General features: G+C 42.4%; 2 protein-coding genes across 5 annotated transcripts in view; both read right to left on the reverse strand.

Annotated features, from left to right (window-relative positions):
- Positions 1 to 8,753, reverse strand: part of pou2f1a (POU class 2 homeobox 1a) — a 19,176-nt gene extending 10,423 nt beyond the window's left edge. For all 4 annotated transcript variants that reach the window (XM_056464271.1, XM_056464287.1, XM_056464280.1 and 1 more), the window contains exons 1-3: positions 8,701 to 8,753; positions 2,264 to 2,320; positions 599 to 684 (exon numbers count right to left, since the gene is read on the reverse strand). In XM_056464271.1, coding sequence (XP_056320246.1) covers positions 599 to 684; positions 2,264 to 2,320; positions 8,701 to 8,746 — 189 coding nt within the window. In that variant the 5' untranslated portion in view covers positions 8,747 to 8,753. The remainder of the gene's footprint in view (positions 1 to 598; positions 685 to 2,263; positions 2,321 to 8,700) is intronic.
- A 1,153-nt stretch (positions 8,754 to 9,906) lies between these two features.
- On the reverse strand, positions 9,907 to 17,368 carry dusp27 (dual specificity phosphatase 27). Its single transcript, XM_056464332.1, has 6 exons — positions 17,282 to 17,368; positions 16,098 to 16,194; positions 15,852 to 15,988; positions 15,173 to 15,404; positions 14,479 to 14,696; positions 9,907 to 12,677 (listed from the first exon to the last, which is right to left on the reverse strand). Exons 2-6 carry the CDS (start codon positions 16,190 to 16,192, stop codon positions 10,057 to 10,059), a joined length of 3,303 nt encoding a protein of 1,100 aa, XP_056320307.1. The 5' UTR covers positions 16,193 to 16,194; positions 17,282 to 17,368; the 3' UTR covers positions 9,907 to 10,056.
- Between the last annotated feature and the right edge of the window lie 487 nt (positions 17,369 to 17,855).

A 17,855-nucleotide genomic window follows, 5' to 3' on the forward strand; every position in this document is an offset into this window, starting at 1 on the left:
ATATACAGTATAATACTTGACTATAAATGCTAAAAACACTCATCTGGATCATCATAACTCAGTGTTAAACATGTAAAGTGTCATTTAATAAACTCAAAAACATGAACCTAATCTGTGTTTGCCCATAACTAACCCAACACTAAGCTTCAACAACCCAGCACTTTTTAGTGTAGAACAACACTATAGTACTGACTTCAGATCTCATATGGCATCTCATTATGACCCTGAGGAAACCAGTGCATTCTGGGAAAACTGAGAAACCCGGAGGATAGTTTCCTCCAGTCATTTTCCACACATATAATCCTGAACTGTGCATCTCTGTGTGCATGAATGCATTGTGCAGAAGCGCATCGCAGGCTAAAGCGGCGCACAGCTGGATCTCACTGTAAACTGTGCCGGCGGGGAGGAGCTGGAGCTCCAGCGCTCCTCTCGTTAAGTCAAACCTCATTATGCAGCGCATATAAACTCCGCATAGATTTGCATATTCTCCTTCACCTGTTTCCGAGCGACAGGAGCGCTGTTTAATTAAGATCTGAGCTTTACGAGGCTGCGGCGTCTGCATGTTGCCATGGAAACGCTGTGGCCATGGAGCACGTACCTGTTGGAGCAGCGCCTGAGTCTGCACACCTCCGACCGCACCTGTCGCTACACCGGGTTTGTGCGCGTCCACACCGTTAGCTTGAGCTGCGCACACACAGGAGAAAACACTCGTTAATGACAGAACATTAACAAAAACTCTCATTAATGACGTCAAATTATCAAAAACACTCAATAATGACATTAAAAACACTCGTTAATGACGTCAAATTATTAAAAACACTCAATAATGATATCAAAAACACTCATTAATGACGTCAAAAACACTCATTAATGACGTCAAAAACACTCGTTAATGACAGAACATTAACAAAAACTCTCATTAATGATGTCAAATTATTAAAAACACTCAATAATGACGTCAAAAACACTCATTAATGACGTCAAAAACACTCGTTAATGACAGAACATTAACAAAAACTCTCATTAATGATGTCAAATTATTAAAAACACTCAATAATGACATTAAAAATACTCGTTAATGACGTCAAATTATTAAAAACACTCAATAATGACATTAAAAACACTCGTTAATGACAGAAAATTAACAAAAACTCTCATTAATGATGTCAAATTATTAAAAACACTCAATAATGACATTAAAAATACTCGTTAATGACAGAACATTAACAAAAACTCTCATTAATGATGTCAAATTATTAAAAACACTCAATAATGACATTAAAAATACTCGTTAATGACAGAACATTAACAAAAACTCTCATTAATGTTGTCAAATTATTAAAAACACTCAATAATGACGTCAAAAACACTCATTAATGACGTCAAAAACACTCGTTAATGACAGAACATTAACAAAAACTCATTAATGATGTCAAATTATCAAAAACACACAATAATGATATCAAAAACACTCAATGATATCAAAAACACTCGTTAATGACAGAACATTTACAAAACACTCATTAATGAAACTAAAAACACTCAATAATGACATTAAAACACTCGTTAATGACATCAAAAACACTCGTTAATGACAGAACATTAACAAAAAACTCATTAATGATGTCAAAAACGATCATCAATGATGTAAAATGATCAAAAACCCTCATGAATGATAATCAACAACACTTATTAAATGACCTCAACTTATAAAAACACTCCTTAATGACAAATCAATAATAAACACTCGATGACACCAAAAGCGATCATCAGTGATGTCATATTAAAAACAAACACTCACTAATGATATCACAACACCTCATTAACAACAGCGGCGCAGCTGAAACTGAGCATTATATCAAAATTACTACAATATGGTTAACTCTGTAACTCTGCTTTGCCTCAAGTGTTTTAGTTTTCCATGATGTGTTTAAGTTGATAAAACTACAGTAGTGCAGCAAATTAATCTACTATTTACTTTGTTAAAATGTCTGATTTGTTCTATGCAATGGGTAAACATGGCTGTTCGCTTTCAGAACTTCAATATTGCTTTCTGTCTGAAATATATGAAGCGTGCTGTACTGTACAGAAGTACAACTTTATACACACTTTACCAATATTATATCGCATATCACATATTGCACTATTTAGCATGCCATCAGATTTTTATTCAATATCACACAGCCCTAATATATATATATATAGGATTGTTCCTATAATGTGCGTGTGTGTCCTGAAAAAGCTTCAGCAAAAGGATGTTCACCTTGCGCTGTGCTCTCCATAGTGTTTTTACTCAGATCTGCAGGACAGCCGCTGGAATCTGTTCAGAACACATGAAGAATGATCAGTTTAACACACAGAAGCGAACGAGGATTCAGTTTGGAGCCGCTTTACAGATGAATCTGACTCAGTGAATCTGTTAAACACACAATATCAGCTGCAGCATCAGCCGAACGCCACCGTGTCGCTGGGTTATGAATATCTAATTGAGGAACTCACCTGTGTCCATCAGCTCGACCCAAACCTGTCCTGCTAATGCCTGAACCGAGCGCACACCGCTCACGCCACCGCTAACCTCCAGACTGCAGCAGCTCCAGCGTTAGCAAGTGTGTTTATCGGGCGCGGAGCGAAACACAAAGACTACAGCTGGAGCGCAGCATCCATAATGAGAGTTAATCAGTATGCAGCTGATTAAAGCCGTATGCAAATCTGGCACCCCGTCGCTCATTAGAAGAGCGCCGCTTTGAAGTTCTGCGAGCGATTCATTTCACACGGACCTCTGAAAGCTTTCTGCATAATTCAACATTTTCATAAATATTTATCAGCTCATTAGCATATTAATTGGATAGCTTTTAGGATGGAGGAGAGGCGAGCACAACAGCGAGGGAGAAGTGAGACAAGGCCAATTACCAGCCGACTGTGACTGTTTTAATTACTGGGGTGTGTGTGTGTGTGTGTGTGTGTGTGTTGGGGGGGTGGGGGGAGCATTCCCAGCATGCAACAGGAGGGACGGCTACGATGAAAGAATGTGTCGGCTAATGACCGCGGTTGCTAATCATCCGAGAGTCGTGCATTCACACAACATCCCGAAGAACAAACTGCAGGACTAATAACTTTACTTAAAGCCGTAAACCCTGAACGCACCGCAGGATTAACTCAAACGCACGCTAACGAGGCACGCTGACGCGCTTTACTTCGTTAGCTCACACGCCTGTTCCGGAGCGGAACTATTAATCCTCTTTCCTGGTAGTCTTTAATCAAAATCTCAGATTGTGACCTGATGGATAGGGCTCGATACCTCTTTAAGTTTATACGAAAAACAATAATAACTATAAAAACAACTGTGAAAAACTGTTAGCGCGCTAAAATAACGCAGAAACTCCAGGTGCACGTTAGGGTTTTCCAACAGTGATGGAGAAACAAACAGAAATAATGGCCTTGTTTTGCTCTATTTAAATTCCTTTTTCTTGATATTGTGAAATATAAACGGAGAACTGTAAGAGTTAAACTTCGTCATAAGCCTGATTTAGTTTTCTGACACAACAGAAAAAGTCTTTATCTTGTGTGTATGAAAATAAACTGCGAGAGCTGCTCTGTAAACTGAGCTATAAACCTACAACTGTGATAACGAAAGTGTGCATGTCAACACTTTACATCCTTGCAGGAAATTTATTGCTGGTGGTTCATTTAGTCACTTCATTTCTGTTCATTTACGTTGTTCATGTAGTCACTTAGTATTCATTTCGTTTGCGTTGCTTATTTACAGTCACGGTGTTCATTTTACAATCAATTACGTTGTTCACTTAATCACCTGGCGTTTATTTACAGTCACTTATGGTGTTCATTTACAATCAATTACCACCATTTACGTTGTTCATTTAGTCCGTGTTCATTTATGTCGCTCATTTAGTATTCATTCACGTTGTTCTTTATTCAGTATTCATTTACGTTGTTCATTTACATTGCTCATTTACATTCACTTACGGTGTTCATTAACAATCACCACAATTTACGTTGTTCTTTCACCATCATTTGTGTTACTTAGTGTTAATTTACGTTGTTCATTTACAGTCACGTATGGTGTTCATTTACCAACATTTAACATCAATTATGTTGCTCATTTCCAGTTATTTATAGTGTTCATTTACCAACGTTTACATTGTTCGTTTACCGTCAATTACCACCTTTTACGTTGTTTCATTACCATCATTTGCATTGTTTATTTAGTCACTTAGTGTTCACTTACGTTGTTCATTTACCACCATTTATGTTGCTCATTTCCAGTTACTTATAGTGTTCATTTACTAACGTTTACGTTGTTCATTTACAGTCACTTACGGTGTCCATTTACCATCAGTTACCACCAATTACGTTGTTCTTTTACGTTCATTTGCGTCACAGTGTTAACTTTCGTTGTTCACTCACCATCATTTATGTTGCTCATTTAGTCACTTACGGTGTTCGTTTACCACCATTTCCATTGTTTAGTCAGTGTTCATTTATGTTGTTCATTTAGTTAATTGGTGTCCATTTACATTGTACAGTCACTTACAGTTTTCATTTACCATCAATTAGCATCATTTACATTGTTCATTTACGGTGTTAGTTTACTTTTATTTAGTGCTAATTGACAGTCATTTACTTTGTTTATTTTGAGTCACTTTCAGTGTTCATTTACCATCATTTACTTTGTTCATTACCTTCCAATTGTGACAATGATAGTGTGCACTGGCCAACTTCATTATTTTATTATTCAACGCATTAAACAAGCAAAATGTAAACTCTCAGTCCTTAGCAAAGAGAGCTAGAGGTGAAAAGACGCATCTCTGACACTTAAAATAAAACAGCTGATTTGCATATGGCCACTGCGAGGGCTCCAGTAAGCTAACTCACACACAATGCATTATGCAAATGTTTTAATTAATAGAATTTTAAATAAGCAATTAATTAGCCTTTCAAACTATTGAACGCGGCGCTGCATAATTTACAGCAGATAAGTGGCATGAGGCGCAGGAGAAATGAAGTATTCATGGAACAGAAAGATTTCAAGCGAACCGCAGTCTAAACTTTTCTATTAGACTTGGAGAACTCATTAATATTCATCAGCTTTAATTAACCCATCATCCTGTGTTTGCCAATCATGCGCTCCAATTCTGCCACAGTAATAACAACACTGTTCAGAACTCTGCTCTCATACACGTGCAGTCTTCCACACACCAACAGCAGATGGAGCTCACACACTGTCAGGTACAGACGCAGTGCAATCCAGTTAGTGTTTATCTGCTGTCGTTTACAGTGTTCATTTACCATATTGTACAGTGTTCATTTACCATATTTTACAGTGTTCATTTAGCATATTTTACTGTGTTCATTTAGCATATTTTACTGTGTTCATTTAGCATATTTTACTGTGTTCATTTTCCATATTTTACTGTGTTCATTTACTGTCATTAACATAGTTTTTATTTACTGTGTTCTTTTACCATTATTCAGGTTGTTTATTGACCATCATTTGCATTGTTTATTTACAGTGTTCATTTACAGTAGCCTATTTATTTACCACCATTTTACAGTGTTTATTTTCAATATTTACCGCTGTTAAATTACCATAATTTAAGTGTTCGCTTACAGTAATCACAGTGTTAGTTTCCATCATCTACAGTACTCATGTACGGTGTTAATTTAGCATCATTTACAGTGTTCATTTGCAGTCATTTGTTGTTTTTTTTTACTTGGAAGTGATCAGAGGAAATTGAAAAAAAATAATAATAATAAAAAATAAATAAATAAATAAAAAAATAAAAAATCAGACAATTTTATCCAAATTGATATTTAAATGGGCATCACGATGGCACAGCGGGTAGCACATTCGCCTCACTAGTTTGAGTCCCGGCTGGGTCAGTTGGTGTTTCTGTGTGGAGTTTGCATGTTCTCCCCGTGTTGGCTTGGGTTTCCTCCGGGTGCTCCGGTTTCCCCCACAAGTCCAAACACATGCGCTATAGGGGAATTGACCCTTCGCTAAGCCACACCCAAAAACCACCACCCACCAATCGTGGCTTAGCAACCGTAGCTACGTGGCTTAGCAACCGTAGCTACGTGCAGGGGCTCTGTTAAGCTTTCGAGCGAGGGAAACAGGCCAAAGCGTTGTGCATATGTGCAAATCTGATACCCGGTTTCCTAAAAGTTTGGACGGGATGGTGGAACTTTTTCCCTTTTCAAAACCCAAAACCCAAGAGGAGAAATGCCAGCGTGGATCAAGCTGTGTGAGGGGCGCTAAAGGAGTGGAGTTAAGCTGGTTTTGATACTCCTGACACATTCAGTGATAGACCGACGGCAATACCTCACACACCTCTTACTCTAAACAGATCTGAACTGAGTTTCCAGCAAAAACACAAAGTTTCACAGCTGTCTTTCTCTTTCTCTTTTTTAATCGCTCAATATTATGAGCACTGCTCTGTTTAAGCCTTCGCCATAGTACTTCGTCATACTAATATCGAATAGGTCATCATGAGTTATTGATCCGGAAAATACAAATCTGCGAATCTGTTGCTAACTTTACTGAACTTCAGATCTCCATCTGCTTCAAGCTACGAATATTTGAAATTACAAACAGAACAAAACCGAGATATGATCACAAACTGAGCACTTGCGATCAATATACTTCACCAGCAGCTGTTTATCAGTCATTTATAAAGAGCACACACACATACTGACAGTAATAGGTAACTCACTGTACACTGTTATGGGTCAATGATGCTAATATTCGGCACAAGTCCATCAATTTCCCCTTTCTGGCTGCTCTTTCTATGAATGAATTATGTAGAAGCACTGTCCATGTGTGTTTCCGCGCCGGTTAGTAACGCTATATTTCACTGCACATTAGTCTATCAGGCTTTTTGACTAAAATAGAGAAATCACGGTTTAATTAGTTATAATTAGATTATTTTTAGATTTAACCTCTCCTGCTGAACATGAGCTAAGCTGTTGAATGGTCAGTGTATGAGGCAGCTAGGCTAAGCTAGCTTCAATTTTGATTGAATTATTCCCTAATCGGTTGCCTTTTATGTCGTGAATATACTCATGTAAAGCATACTGCAGTCCTGTTTTATCTGGCGAATATCTCACCTGTTCGACAAAAATGAGTGTGAATGAGTGTGTATGGATGTTTCCTAGAGATGGGTTGCAGCTGGACGGCGACCCGCTGCGTATAACACATGCTGCAATAGTTGTCGGGTTCATTCCGCTGTGGTGACCTCTGATAAATGAATGAATGAATGAATGAATGAATGAGGGATATTTAAACGGGATGTCTAACAAAATACAGTACATTTAATTTATTGTTGAAATTTCCCAAGTAAAAATGGCAAAATTCAATCAAAATGGCTGTAAATGCTAGATTAAGTATTAGTTTGAAGATGTTTATTTGTTGAACTTTATTTTAAATTAACTGCTGATTAACAGAATGTTTATGTGACTATGAGGAGTTCAGTTTATTAAATCTGTCAGCAGGTATAAACATGTTATGAACACGAGTCTAGTGTAATCAGACATTAAAAACAGAGAGAAATCATTAAGCGTGTAGTTTTACTGATGTTCGCAGCTCAGTGATGCGGTCCAGCAGGTTGTGAAGCTAGAGGCGGTGGAGTCTGCAGATATCAAAGCGCGACGGTCTGCAAAACTGGGTTAAATCATCACGCGCGGATATAAGAGCCGGACTACAGTGATCTGAATGCACAAGCGCAGATGCAGAGCTCCAGAGAGACACGAGAACACGGTGAAATCCTCCACAGACCCGAACACAATCACACCGGCGAGAAATTAATCATTCATGAACACGGCGTTTGTACTCATGAATATTCATGAGCAGCTCTGTATATTTAATCCGCGCGATAAATAAATAGTGTGACGCGCCTCTCATTGGAATGAAGCTGCCGCGTTAATTATGCAGAGGAATGAGCAGCATTAAACAGCAGAGCTGATCTTATGCAAATCCGAGATCTCACTCCGACAGTTTAATGTAGTTCCTGCACAGCTGCTCATGCCACAGTGTTCAACACGAGACGCGCCTGAGCAGGAGAAACTTTCCAGAGTTTAACACACACACACACACACACACACAGCCCCAGTCGGGGTATTTATGTTGCCCTGAGGGCAAACAGTCAACCCTGAGAGCAGAAGCTCCAGTTCGAGTTTCACTCTTGTCTTCATCTCATCGCAGCTCATATAAAAGTGAATAATCATCATCATCATCATCATCATCATCATCACTGCCTCACGCGTGCGCATAAACTGCTGAACAAACATATGAATATGCAAATAAGCGGCCGTTGAGTCTCTCGCGGCCGAACGACACAAAGCACGCTGTAGCACCGCTGCTAACCCACATTCACACACGCTAATGTTCACACACAAACACACACACTTTACAAACAGCACCGAGAGCTGAGAAGCAGCACAGCGAGTGTTTCCCCGGTTGGCGGACCCGCGGCTCGGAAACCCCGAAAACACGCGCGCGCCATTTCAAATGAAGAGTTTAGTTCAGGACAAACAACTCTGATCTGCTCAACAAGACTCTCATCAGGGGGATTCATGAAGATCCTCCGCCACTCAGCGCTGCTGTCTCCGCACACCGTCACCGCGTGTTTCTCTTGTTTACTCGAGGCGGATGTGGAATATGAATATGTAAAATGTAATAATTACCTGCAGTCGAGCGCTCATCTTGAGTCGTTGATCCTCTGTCCGCCATTTTGAATATTTAGTGTGAGAGTGAAACTCCGCCTACCGCTACAACACACACTATAACACACACACACACACGCACGCTCGCTCTCTCTCTCTCTCTCTCGCTCTCTCTCTCTCTCTCTCTCTCACACACACCTCTGACTGAGTTGAGTCTAAATCCAGCAATATTGATTATTTCTGCGATCGGGATCAGTTGTTCTGTTTTGAACCGAAAGTTTATTTAAGCAAATGCTTCATTTCTCTCGTTTCCTCAGTTCAGTTCTTGATTCGCCTAAACTTACACCAGAAACACAAATAAAATCGTCCTATAATGAAGGAAATACATGTCATATTAAAACAAGCTGAGCAGTTGTATATCATACATGTTTTGTTGATGTTGTTTACTGTTTAAAGAGCTTATATAGGCAGGTTGTCGCTATATAAACTCAAACATGTGTATAATGTATGATGTATTGAGCTTCTCATTATCAACCAAATAAAGTATATTGTGCATGTTTAATAAGTGTTCTTCCACTATTGTAAGCAGTTGCTTGTTTATATACAGTATAGACTGGAGGAGTGTTGAGGGTCTCAATAATCTGTTGATCATCAACACTAGTGCATATGTGATGTTGTTAGATGTGTTGCAGTAACAATATTTCATAACATATACAGGGTGGGCCATTTATATGGACACATCTTAATAAAAGGGGAATGGTTGGTGATATTAAGGTCCTGGCACATTAGTATATATGAGGGGGCTTGTAAATTACTCATGAAAGAATAAAGTTATGTTTAAAACCAAGCACACCATTGTTTTTCTTGTGAAATTCCCAATGAGTTTATTAAGGTGTATCCATATAAATGGCCCACCCTGTATAACTAACTTGCAAAAGACTGTTTTAGCACAATTAAAATATATGTATGTAATAATCATACTAAAATAACAGGCAATACTTTTTTCTAAGCTAATTGAATCTTAAAAAGATGTTAAGCTGCAAACATTTAGACCAAAACGCCACAAATGACTGAAATCCTCTGCTGTGATTGGCTGTTGTGATTGTCCTCTCCGTCTCCCAACATCAGTGTTTATTTTCAGCTCTGGGTTCAGCAAACACCACTTCTGGATAGTAAAGACCTCATCTGATTGGTCAGATTTGGATAAACACCAATGCACACAAATGCTTGACACATGAAATTAACTTAATTTATTGCACGTCTCTACTATTGTTGTGATATTCTGTATTCTCTGTATTCTGCAGCTCTAACCTATACACATTATGACCACTTTATTTATTTTTTGGCACAGATGGTGATTTAATAAATCATTTGGTTTTATTTGTGATCATGTGACTTTGACTCTTCCTGTTTCCTCCATGCAGTCAGCACTTCATCGTCCTCCATCTCCTCCGCGACCCTCGCTCTCGCCCTCTGTTTAATCTGAGCAATAAACGCAGATATTTCCTCATCGTCCTCCTCGTCCCGTCTGGATCCAGCAGTCCTCCCAGAGTCCTCATACACCGATGATTTCTGCTTCATGGAGTGGTTTTGAAAGCTGCTCCGCTCCTCGTCCTCATATCTAGAGTAAGACCTCCTGCTTCCGAAACTCGTAGATTCGCTTAAACCGTTAAAGGACGGAGATCTGCTAGACGAGTAGCTCAACTCTGGATCCAAGTCATCATCAGCACAATTCCTGGAGGAAAACCTAAAGCTGTAATCTTCCTCTTCATCCACATCTACTGAAACGGAGCTCCTGCGGCTCGTGAAGTCCAGCTCTGAAGGTTCCTGCAGCTCCTCGTAGGATGGCCGAGACATGCGTATGGGACCACCGTCGCCATCGTAAACTCTGGGTTTGCTGGACGGAGGTCTGACATGTTCTAGCCACTCATCGATGCTGCTGGTTGGGTTGTTGGCCGACGCCGGAAGGTTCAGTATTCCTGAACGCCCGTAATCCCTTTTGGGTTTTGGTTTCTCACAAGTACGGGCTTCCAGTTCCTCTAATCCATTGGACTTGGTAAGATCTACATCCTCATCATCCTCCTTTGGTTTTTTCTTCTTGTACAGTGTGCTGCGCTTGTTGTCTTCTGTGATCTTCTTGATCTCATATGAGGCCATCTTGTCCCGCATGTCAGATTTGATCTCCTTCTCCATGGTGTCCAGCTTGTGGAGGTTCACCTGGTCCTGGAAGAGGCTGTACAGCGGCACACTTGTGGTGGTAATCTTGCTTTTGCGTGAGCCACAGGACAGCTGAGATGCTCCTCCAGCAGAAAACACAGATTCGGCTCTACCTGCGGCCGACAGCACTGACCGGGCCTTCGCTCCCACAGAAACCACAGATTCAGCTCTACTGCGGGACAGTCCACTCAAGGCCGATAGTCCACTGAGAACAGAGGATTTATCATCATCCACTCCTCGTCCAGCACTGAACACAGATCCGGCTCGGGATGGGGTGACACTCGCTCCCATCAGCATCTCCGTCTGCTTCTGCTGGAGCGTGTCGTTCACTACACTAGCGATCCAGTTCTGGATGTTGGCGATGTTCACCATTTGCTCTCCATTAGGCCCGAGCACTGGAGCGGGAGGTACAGGAGTCTCCGGGACAGCAGGAGGTAGTGATCGAGTGCTTCGCCCTGATAGCACTGAGGACCTCCCGCTCAGCACAGACATGCTGTCATCTCCGCAGACGCTGGCAGATGGAAATGCTCCGGCGCAGAAGGCGGACAGCGGGATGCTGGAGCTCAGAGCGCTCTCGGTCTCCCAGCCGCACACCGACTGGCTCTCCTGCAGGTTTCTGCGGCTGCGCTCCAACACCTCCTCCCTCCGCTGCCGCCTCCTGGCAGTGGCTGTGTCCTCCCCTCGGCTCATCTGCAGGATCTCCTCCTTGTTCTCCTCACCACCGTGCTTCTTCTGCTGCTTTAACTTCCAGGTCTGATATGCCGTGAGGTTGACGTCCTCCAGATCAGGAGCCGCCATCGGTTCAGCCTCGCTCTGCTCTCCGTTCTCTGTGTTCTCTTTCTTATTCCACCCGAACTGAATCCGCTTGATCTTCCATCTCTCCAGAGGTGTTAGATTCTCCTTGTTCTTTTTGCAGAAGTTGTACATAGAGCTGCTGTCGGAGAGGATGCTCTGCACATCGTCTTCGATCTTCTTTTGCTGTGTTTCACTGTTGGTGTCCTGGTCATGGAGGCGGTGTCGTGCGGCCGCCTGCTCCTCCAGCTCCTGCAGCCGCTGCTTCCACAGGTCTACGTAGCTGCTGCAGCTGGAAGTGGATCCGGCTAGTGATGCAGCTCTGCGGGGACGCCGCCCGATGCGCTCCTTCACCATCCGCACATCCTCACTAGTCACACTCTCCAGGTCGTCTGGCCGGACGGCGGGCTGTGATTTATCCTCTCCATCATCTTCATTTTCGCACAGCAGCTGCGCCTCCCACCAGTCCTCACTCTGGTATTTCTCGTTGCGCTTCTGCCACTCGAGAATCATGCGGTCCACATCCCCATCCTCATCCTCGCGGGTCTGTCCAGGCAGCGAAAGCTGGTCTGCTGGCTGCTGCGTGTTGGGTGGCTGGGATCCACATTGAACCCCTGCTCGGAGCGCGGCAGCGGCGGCTGAAGAGGCGACGCTGCTGATCACGCTGCCTCCTCCATCCTCCTCCTCCTCTACCATGATGGAGTCTGCCTTCACCCCGAACACACTCTCCTGCTCATCCAGCCGGACATGGGCGTCGATCACAGAGCACTGGCTGAGTGTCTCGTCATCATCTTCGTCCCGTTCCTCCATTAGCGTCTCGTTGAGCTGCCGCAATTGCTTTATGAAGCCTTCGTTGGGGCTGATGGCTCGTTTCTTCCGGATCTCCAGCAGCGCCTCCATGATGCTCATGTTCTGGAAGATCATTAGGTAAGCAGCTACGAGCACCGCAGACCGGCTCACGCCCATCATCGAGTCCACCAGCACCTTACCTGTAGGACAGGAAGAAATAATCATCATGATCATACTCCTGTCAAATTTATCACACAAATTGAACATATAAATCAGCCCTTCATACTTCACTGAGGACAACACATTCCTCTGGCCCGGGTCATTATAATTAATGACATCATGTGACTGGCTCATCAAGCTACATAATGAGCTAATTAATATACATGAGGACACCCTTCATATATTCTCTGCTGGAGCTGGAGAATGAAGAGGAGACCGGCCACTGGCGCAAGACTATCACATTTCAAATAAATCAACATTTGTTTGGTGAAATCTCAGATAATAGCAGTAGAGTTCTTACTGTGTTATTAAAAATAGAAAAGGAGGAACTTTGGAGCTTCTGAAGCTTTTACAGGACCAATGCAACGCTCTCCTGTGCCTGCCTATTACACCAAATATATTAATTTTGAAATGCAGATTTAAATGATTTCTTTAAATCAATAGTTCACTGTTTCTCAGTCCTGTTCCAGCATGCACACCAGTAGAATAGAATAGCACACCAGTAAAATAACCCGAATCTAATTATTTAAAAAAATAATAATGGAACAGTTATCTTTAAAATAATAATCTTTATGTGTGTATTTAGGAACATTTTATTTGTCTGTTATATGGACAACTCCTATAGCAATCTGTATGTGTGGTATTTCTTGGTGATGGTGATGATGATGAGATTGATGGAGATTCACTGAAAAAAGATGCAATCAAACTGACTCAGGTGGCTAACTAGCCCCCCGGTGGTTGAGCTCTGCACTGCAGCACATCTTTGTAAATCAAAAACTGTCAACGTCACAAATACTATAGTAAATACTGCAGTGTTTTTCAGCCACACCATAGTAAAGTCTTTGTAACAATCTGTTGTGGTGATTCTACAGTTGCTATGGTAACACAACGACTACAGTGATTGATCTGTTGTGGTGATTCTACAGTTGCTATGGTAACAACAATTACAGTAACTGATCTGTCCTGGTGATTCTACAGTTGCTATGGTAACGCAACAACTACAGTTAGGGGTGTAGTGGACATTTAAAAAGTGTGGGGGGGGGACAGCTGTATGAGATCATACGTTCATATATTTATTAATCACCTGTTTCTAAATGGTCTTTCTATAAAAGTGAGGGGGACGTATCCCCCCTCCCCCCCGGTTGCTACGCCTGGGACTACAGTGATTGATCTGCTGTGGTGGTTTTATGTGCTAAACATTCATTAATAAAGAGTTGTAGATACTATAATGAGTCCAGCATAACAGACTTCACGATATGGATCAAAACTATCTGCTATAATTCACTCCAGTATGTTTAAAGTGAAGCTGATGCCGTTCTGACCGCCGTAACTGGCTCTGTCTCCAGTCTGTGTTCTAGTTTATACAGTTCTGAAGAGCTTCTGTGTCACTAATGCTAAAAATAACGTGTGAGACATGATGGAGTCCAGACCGCTGAGTTCATCTGCAGTTTATCACGGACAGAAAGAGCTTATCAATTTAGATGATTACTCTCAGCCTACAGTGTGTTGTTCATTACAGAGCTCCTCTATTAAAATAAAGGAGAAAATAAGCCTGCAGGTTCTGATAGAGGTCAAGCCTCAGCAAAGGTAAGAAAAAAGACCGCAAGAGTAACTCTGAAAAATACCGAAAAATACCGTAATGCATTACTACTGTATAAAGTAACGCAACTAGGCTCTTTTTCGGGGAGAACCTCAATATTGTAAGGCATTACTGTCAAAAGCAGCCTTCCCCAACACTGACGATGGTATATTTCTCAGCGCAGTAATGAACACACTCCTCACCCCTGTGTGTGAGCAGCGCGTCGTCCAGGAACTCTGCGCAGGAGCGGAAGTGAGCGGAGATATCTGCGTCCGGGAAGTCGTCCACCTCGATGCCCATATAGTGGATGTTCATGCCGGAGTAGAAGAGCGGGCCGGTGTAGACGCCCGTACCATGAGCCGCGTTCAGCACATGAGTGATGCCCAGACGCTTCAGACGGCCTTTATTCACAGCCACTGACCTGCAGGACACAGCGGGAAACACCCAATACTCTGATTAATACACACTGAACACATATAAACGCTGAGCTGAACAACACCAGATTACTACACACTGTCAGATTACTACACACTGTCAGATTACTACACACTGTCAGATTACTACACACTGTCAGATTACTACACACTGTCAGATTACTACACACTGCAATATTGTAATTTAACTACACACACTCCTGTACTGCAATCAATAGTGTTTTAATAAACAGGTAGCACACCCAAAAATGTGGAAGTGTTATTCTTGTGTGTGTTCCTCAGTATCTGATGACGTGAGGGTTTCGTTTGGGTTTAGATTAGGGTTATGGTCAGGCCACAGGCACTACCATTAAACTGAGAGAAAAACAGTGGAAGTTTGTGTAGTGTCCTCACAACATGGTGAAACACTTGTGTCTGTGTGTGTGTGTGTGTGTGTGTGTGTGTGTGTGTGTGTGAGACTCACTTCTCTGCGATGTACACATTAGGCCACACCTCATCCACAGGGCTGAGCGGCGCCTCCAGCCGGTCCCGCAGCAGCGCCCTCTGGATGTCCAGGACGCAGGGTGTGTTATAGAGGCTGCGCTCGTCCAGCAGCTCCTGCACCCTGGAGTACAGATCCGCCACCATCAGCTGCTGTGCCGGCTCCAGAGCGCTGTCTGGGGGCGAGGGGGGGCGAGCGGGTCTGGACGGCAACTCTGAGGATAGATGGACACACACAGAGACAGACAGACAGACAGACAGACACACACACACACACACACACACACACCAGTTCCAGTTTTATGCAGAACAACAAGCAGAATAATCAGAATATACAGCGCTCCTGTTTCACATCAGTGTGTGTGTGTCGGTTTAGTGTGTGCTAATCACTTTGTGTCAGTAATAATAAAGATTCTGTCTTCATAAATATGAGCATGGGACTGGATTTCTCAGAGCATGTAAACTTTATTGATGCAATGTTAAATCTTTAACCACACAAATAAAATAAAAAACAGCCTGTGGGAGAGGGTTATAGTAGCTCAATTCTGCAGGGAAACCACAGACCTGGCAACCCTGGACACCAGATTACTCCTGGCTTATAAAGACGCCTCATGTTCAGTAATATAACACACACACACACACACACACACACACACACACACCTTCACTGATGATCTTCTTGGCAGCGATGGCGGACGACAGGTGAATGGGCTCCATGAAGATGCTTTCAGCTTCAGAACCCGAGATGACGGAGAACCGGTCCGACACGGTGGAGAAACGGTCTGACATCATGGAGAAACTGCACACACACACACACACAGAGTCAGAGCATTTGAAGAGTGTAAGCTGTGTCTGCATATGTGTGTGTGTGTGTGTGTGTGTGTGTGTGTGTGTGTGAGTGTGTGTACCTGGGTGAAGGACAGCGCAGGTAATGTGCCTGAACATCTTTCACACTCTCTGCTTCCTCCTGCTGGAGCTGCTGATCCTCCACAGATGACGCCATCACTGATGGAGGGATGATGGAGAGAGAAATATATAGAGAGAGAGACTTTAACAATTAATGTACAATTACTCAACCGGTAACCATTGACAACCATAGCAGGTAAAAAAAATACTCTGGAAGTCAATGGTTACCGGTTTCCAACATTCTTCCAAATATCTTCTTTAGTCTTCAACAGAGGGAAACTCATAAAGGTTTGCAGAAAGTGAAGGGAGAGTAAATGAAGAGTGAATGTTGATCTGTGAGTGATCGCTCCTATAATCTGATGCTAAACATGATGATGGATATTTTATGAAGGTTTTGCTAATGTTCAAGATAATTCAGTTCTCTATCTTAGTCAAGGCCGATGCCTGCATTAATAATAACATTTAATTTTAAATACACCACTGGTCAGAAGTTTGGGCTCAGATTTTTTTATGATTCTGTTGATCAAGGCGGCATTTATTAAACGTTAAACAAGTTCAATATTTATTTATTTAATATTTATTCATTACTTATTGTATAGTTCCAAACGAAATGATTACTCCAGTCATTATTGTGTTCATTACTATTACACTAATCAGAACAACATTAGGAATAATAATAATAATTCAATAATTCAAGACATTCAAACTCTATTTCAGTCAAGATGCTGGAACACAACACATAAACATCTGACAACAACAACAACAGGTTGACTGGGCCTGTGTGTGTGTGTGTGTGTGTGTGTGTGTGTCTGACTGAGCACAAGTATGAGTGTCTATATATAGAGTGTGACAGCTGCTGAGATTCTTCTGGAACAGGGAGGTCAACACACACACACACACACACACACACACACACACACACACACACACACACACACACACACACACACACACACACACACACACACACACACCGCAAGAGACACACTGACAGACACACACACACACACGCACACACACAGCGAGAGACACACTGACAGACACACACACACACACACACACACACACACACACACACACACACACACACAATGTTTTACACATGTAAAAGTGCAGCAGATGAGTGTAAAGTCCCCCTGATCAGTGTTTGGTGTGTCTGTGATGTTCAGATGAAGTTTCCACTGACCTGCTCGTCTGCAGCTCCGTCTCGTCGCTCTGGGAGAGTGTGTGAGTTGAGTGTGAGTGTGTGTTTGAGGCTCCTCACACTTGGGGCCGTCCGTGTGACATCATCAGGGGTCTTCCGGCCCCGGGGCCCTTAAAGGGACAGCGCGTCTGTCATAATAGACTGAAGACTGAAGAATAAAGTAAAGGTGCCGGATCTTCAGCTGTGATCTGGATTCTGTCTGGAATGTGTCCAGATTTCAGTCTAATTCAGATGTGCTCAGTACTCTGTTATATTTAATCACTCATTCATTCATTTTCTTTTCACCTTATAGTCCCTTTTTTAATGCAGGGTCACCACAGCGGAATGAACCGCCAATTTATCCAGCACATGTTTTACTATTATTATTATCTGCAGTGTGTGTCTGTCTCACAGCTGATCTCACACGGGTATTATTAATGTATGACTTTTCGCTGGATCCAGCACTCTCTTCAGCTGTGCGCATGCGCTGTTCAGCCTGCAGGTGGCGCTGTTCACCTGCGGATTTAAACAGACTCTTATAAAGCAGCAGAGAGGATAATAAACCATTAGACGAGTC

This window comes from Danio aesculapii, chromosome 1 (genome assembly GCF_903798145.1).
Source record: "Danio aesculapii chromosome 1, fDanAes4.1, whole genome shotgun sequence".
NCBI classification, from domain to species: domain Eukaryota; kingdom Metazoa; phylum Chordata; class Actinopteri; order Cypriniformes; family Danionidae; genus Danio; species Danio aesculapii.

What these genes read in the sequence shown, in the direction of transcription:
- dusp27 (XM_056464332.1), bottom strand. Translation starts at nt 16,192, where the DNA reads ATGGCGTCATCTGTGGAGGATCAGCAGCTCCAGCAGGAGGAAGCAGAG. An exon ending in CTGCGCTGTCCTTCACCCAG is followed by an intron (nt 15,989 to 16,097) that starts GTACACACACTC and finishes GTGTGTGTGCAG; the next exon opens with TTTCTCCATGATGTCAGACC. An exon ending in AATGTGTACATCGCAGAGAA is followed by an intron (nt 14,697 to 15,172) that starts GTGAGTCTCACA and finishes TGTGTCCTGCAG; the next exon opens with GTCAGTGGCTGTGAATAAAG.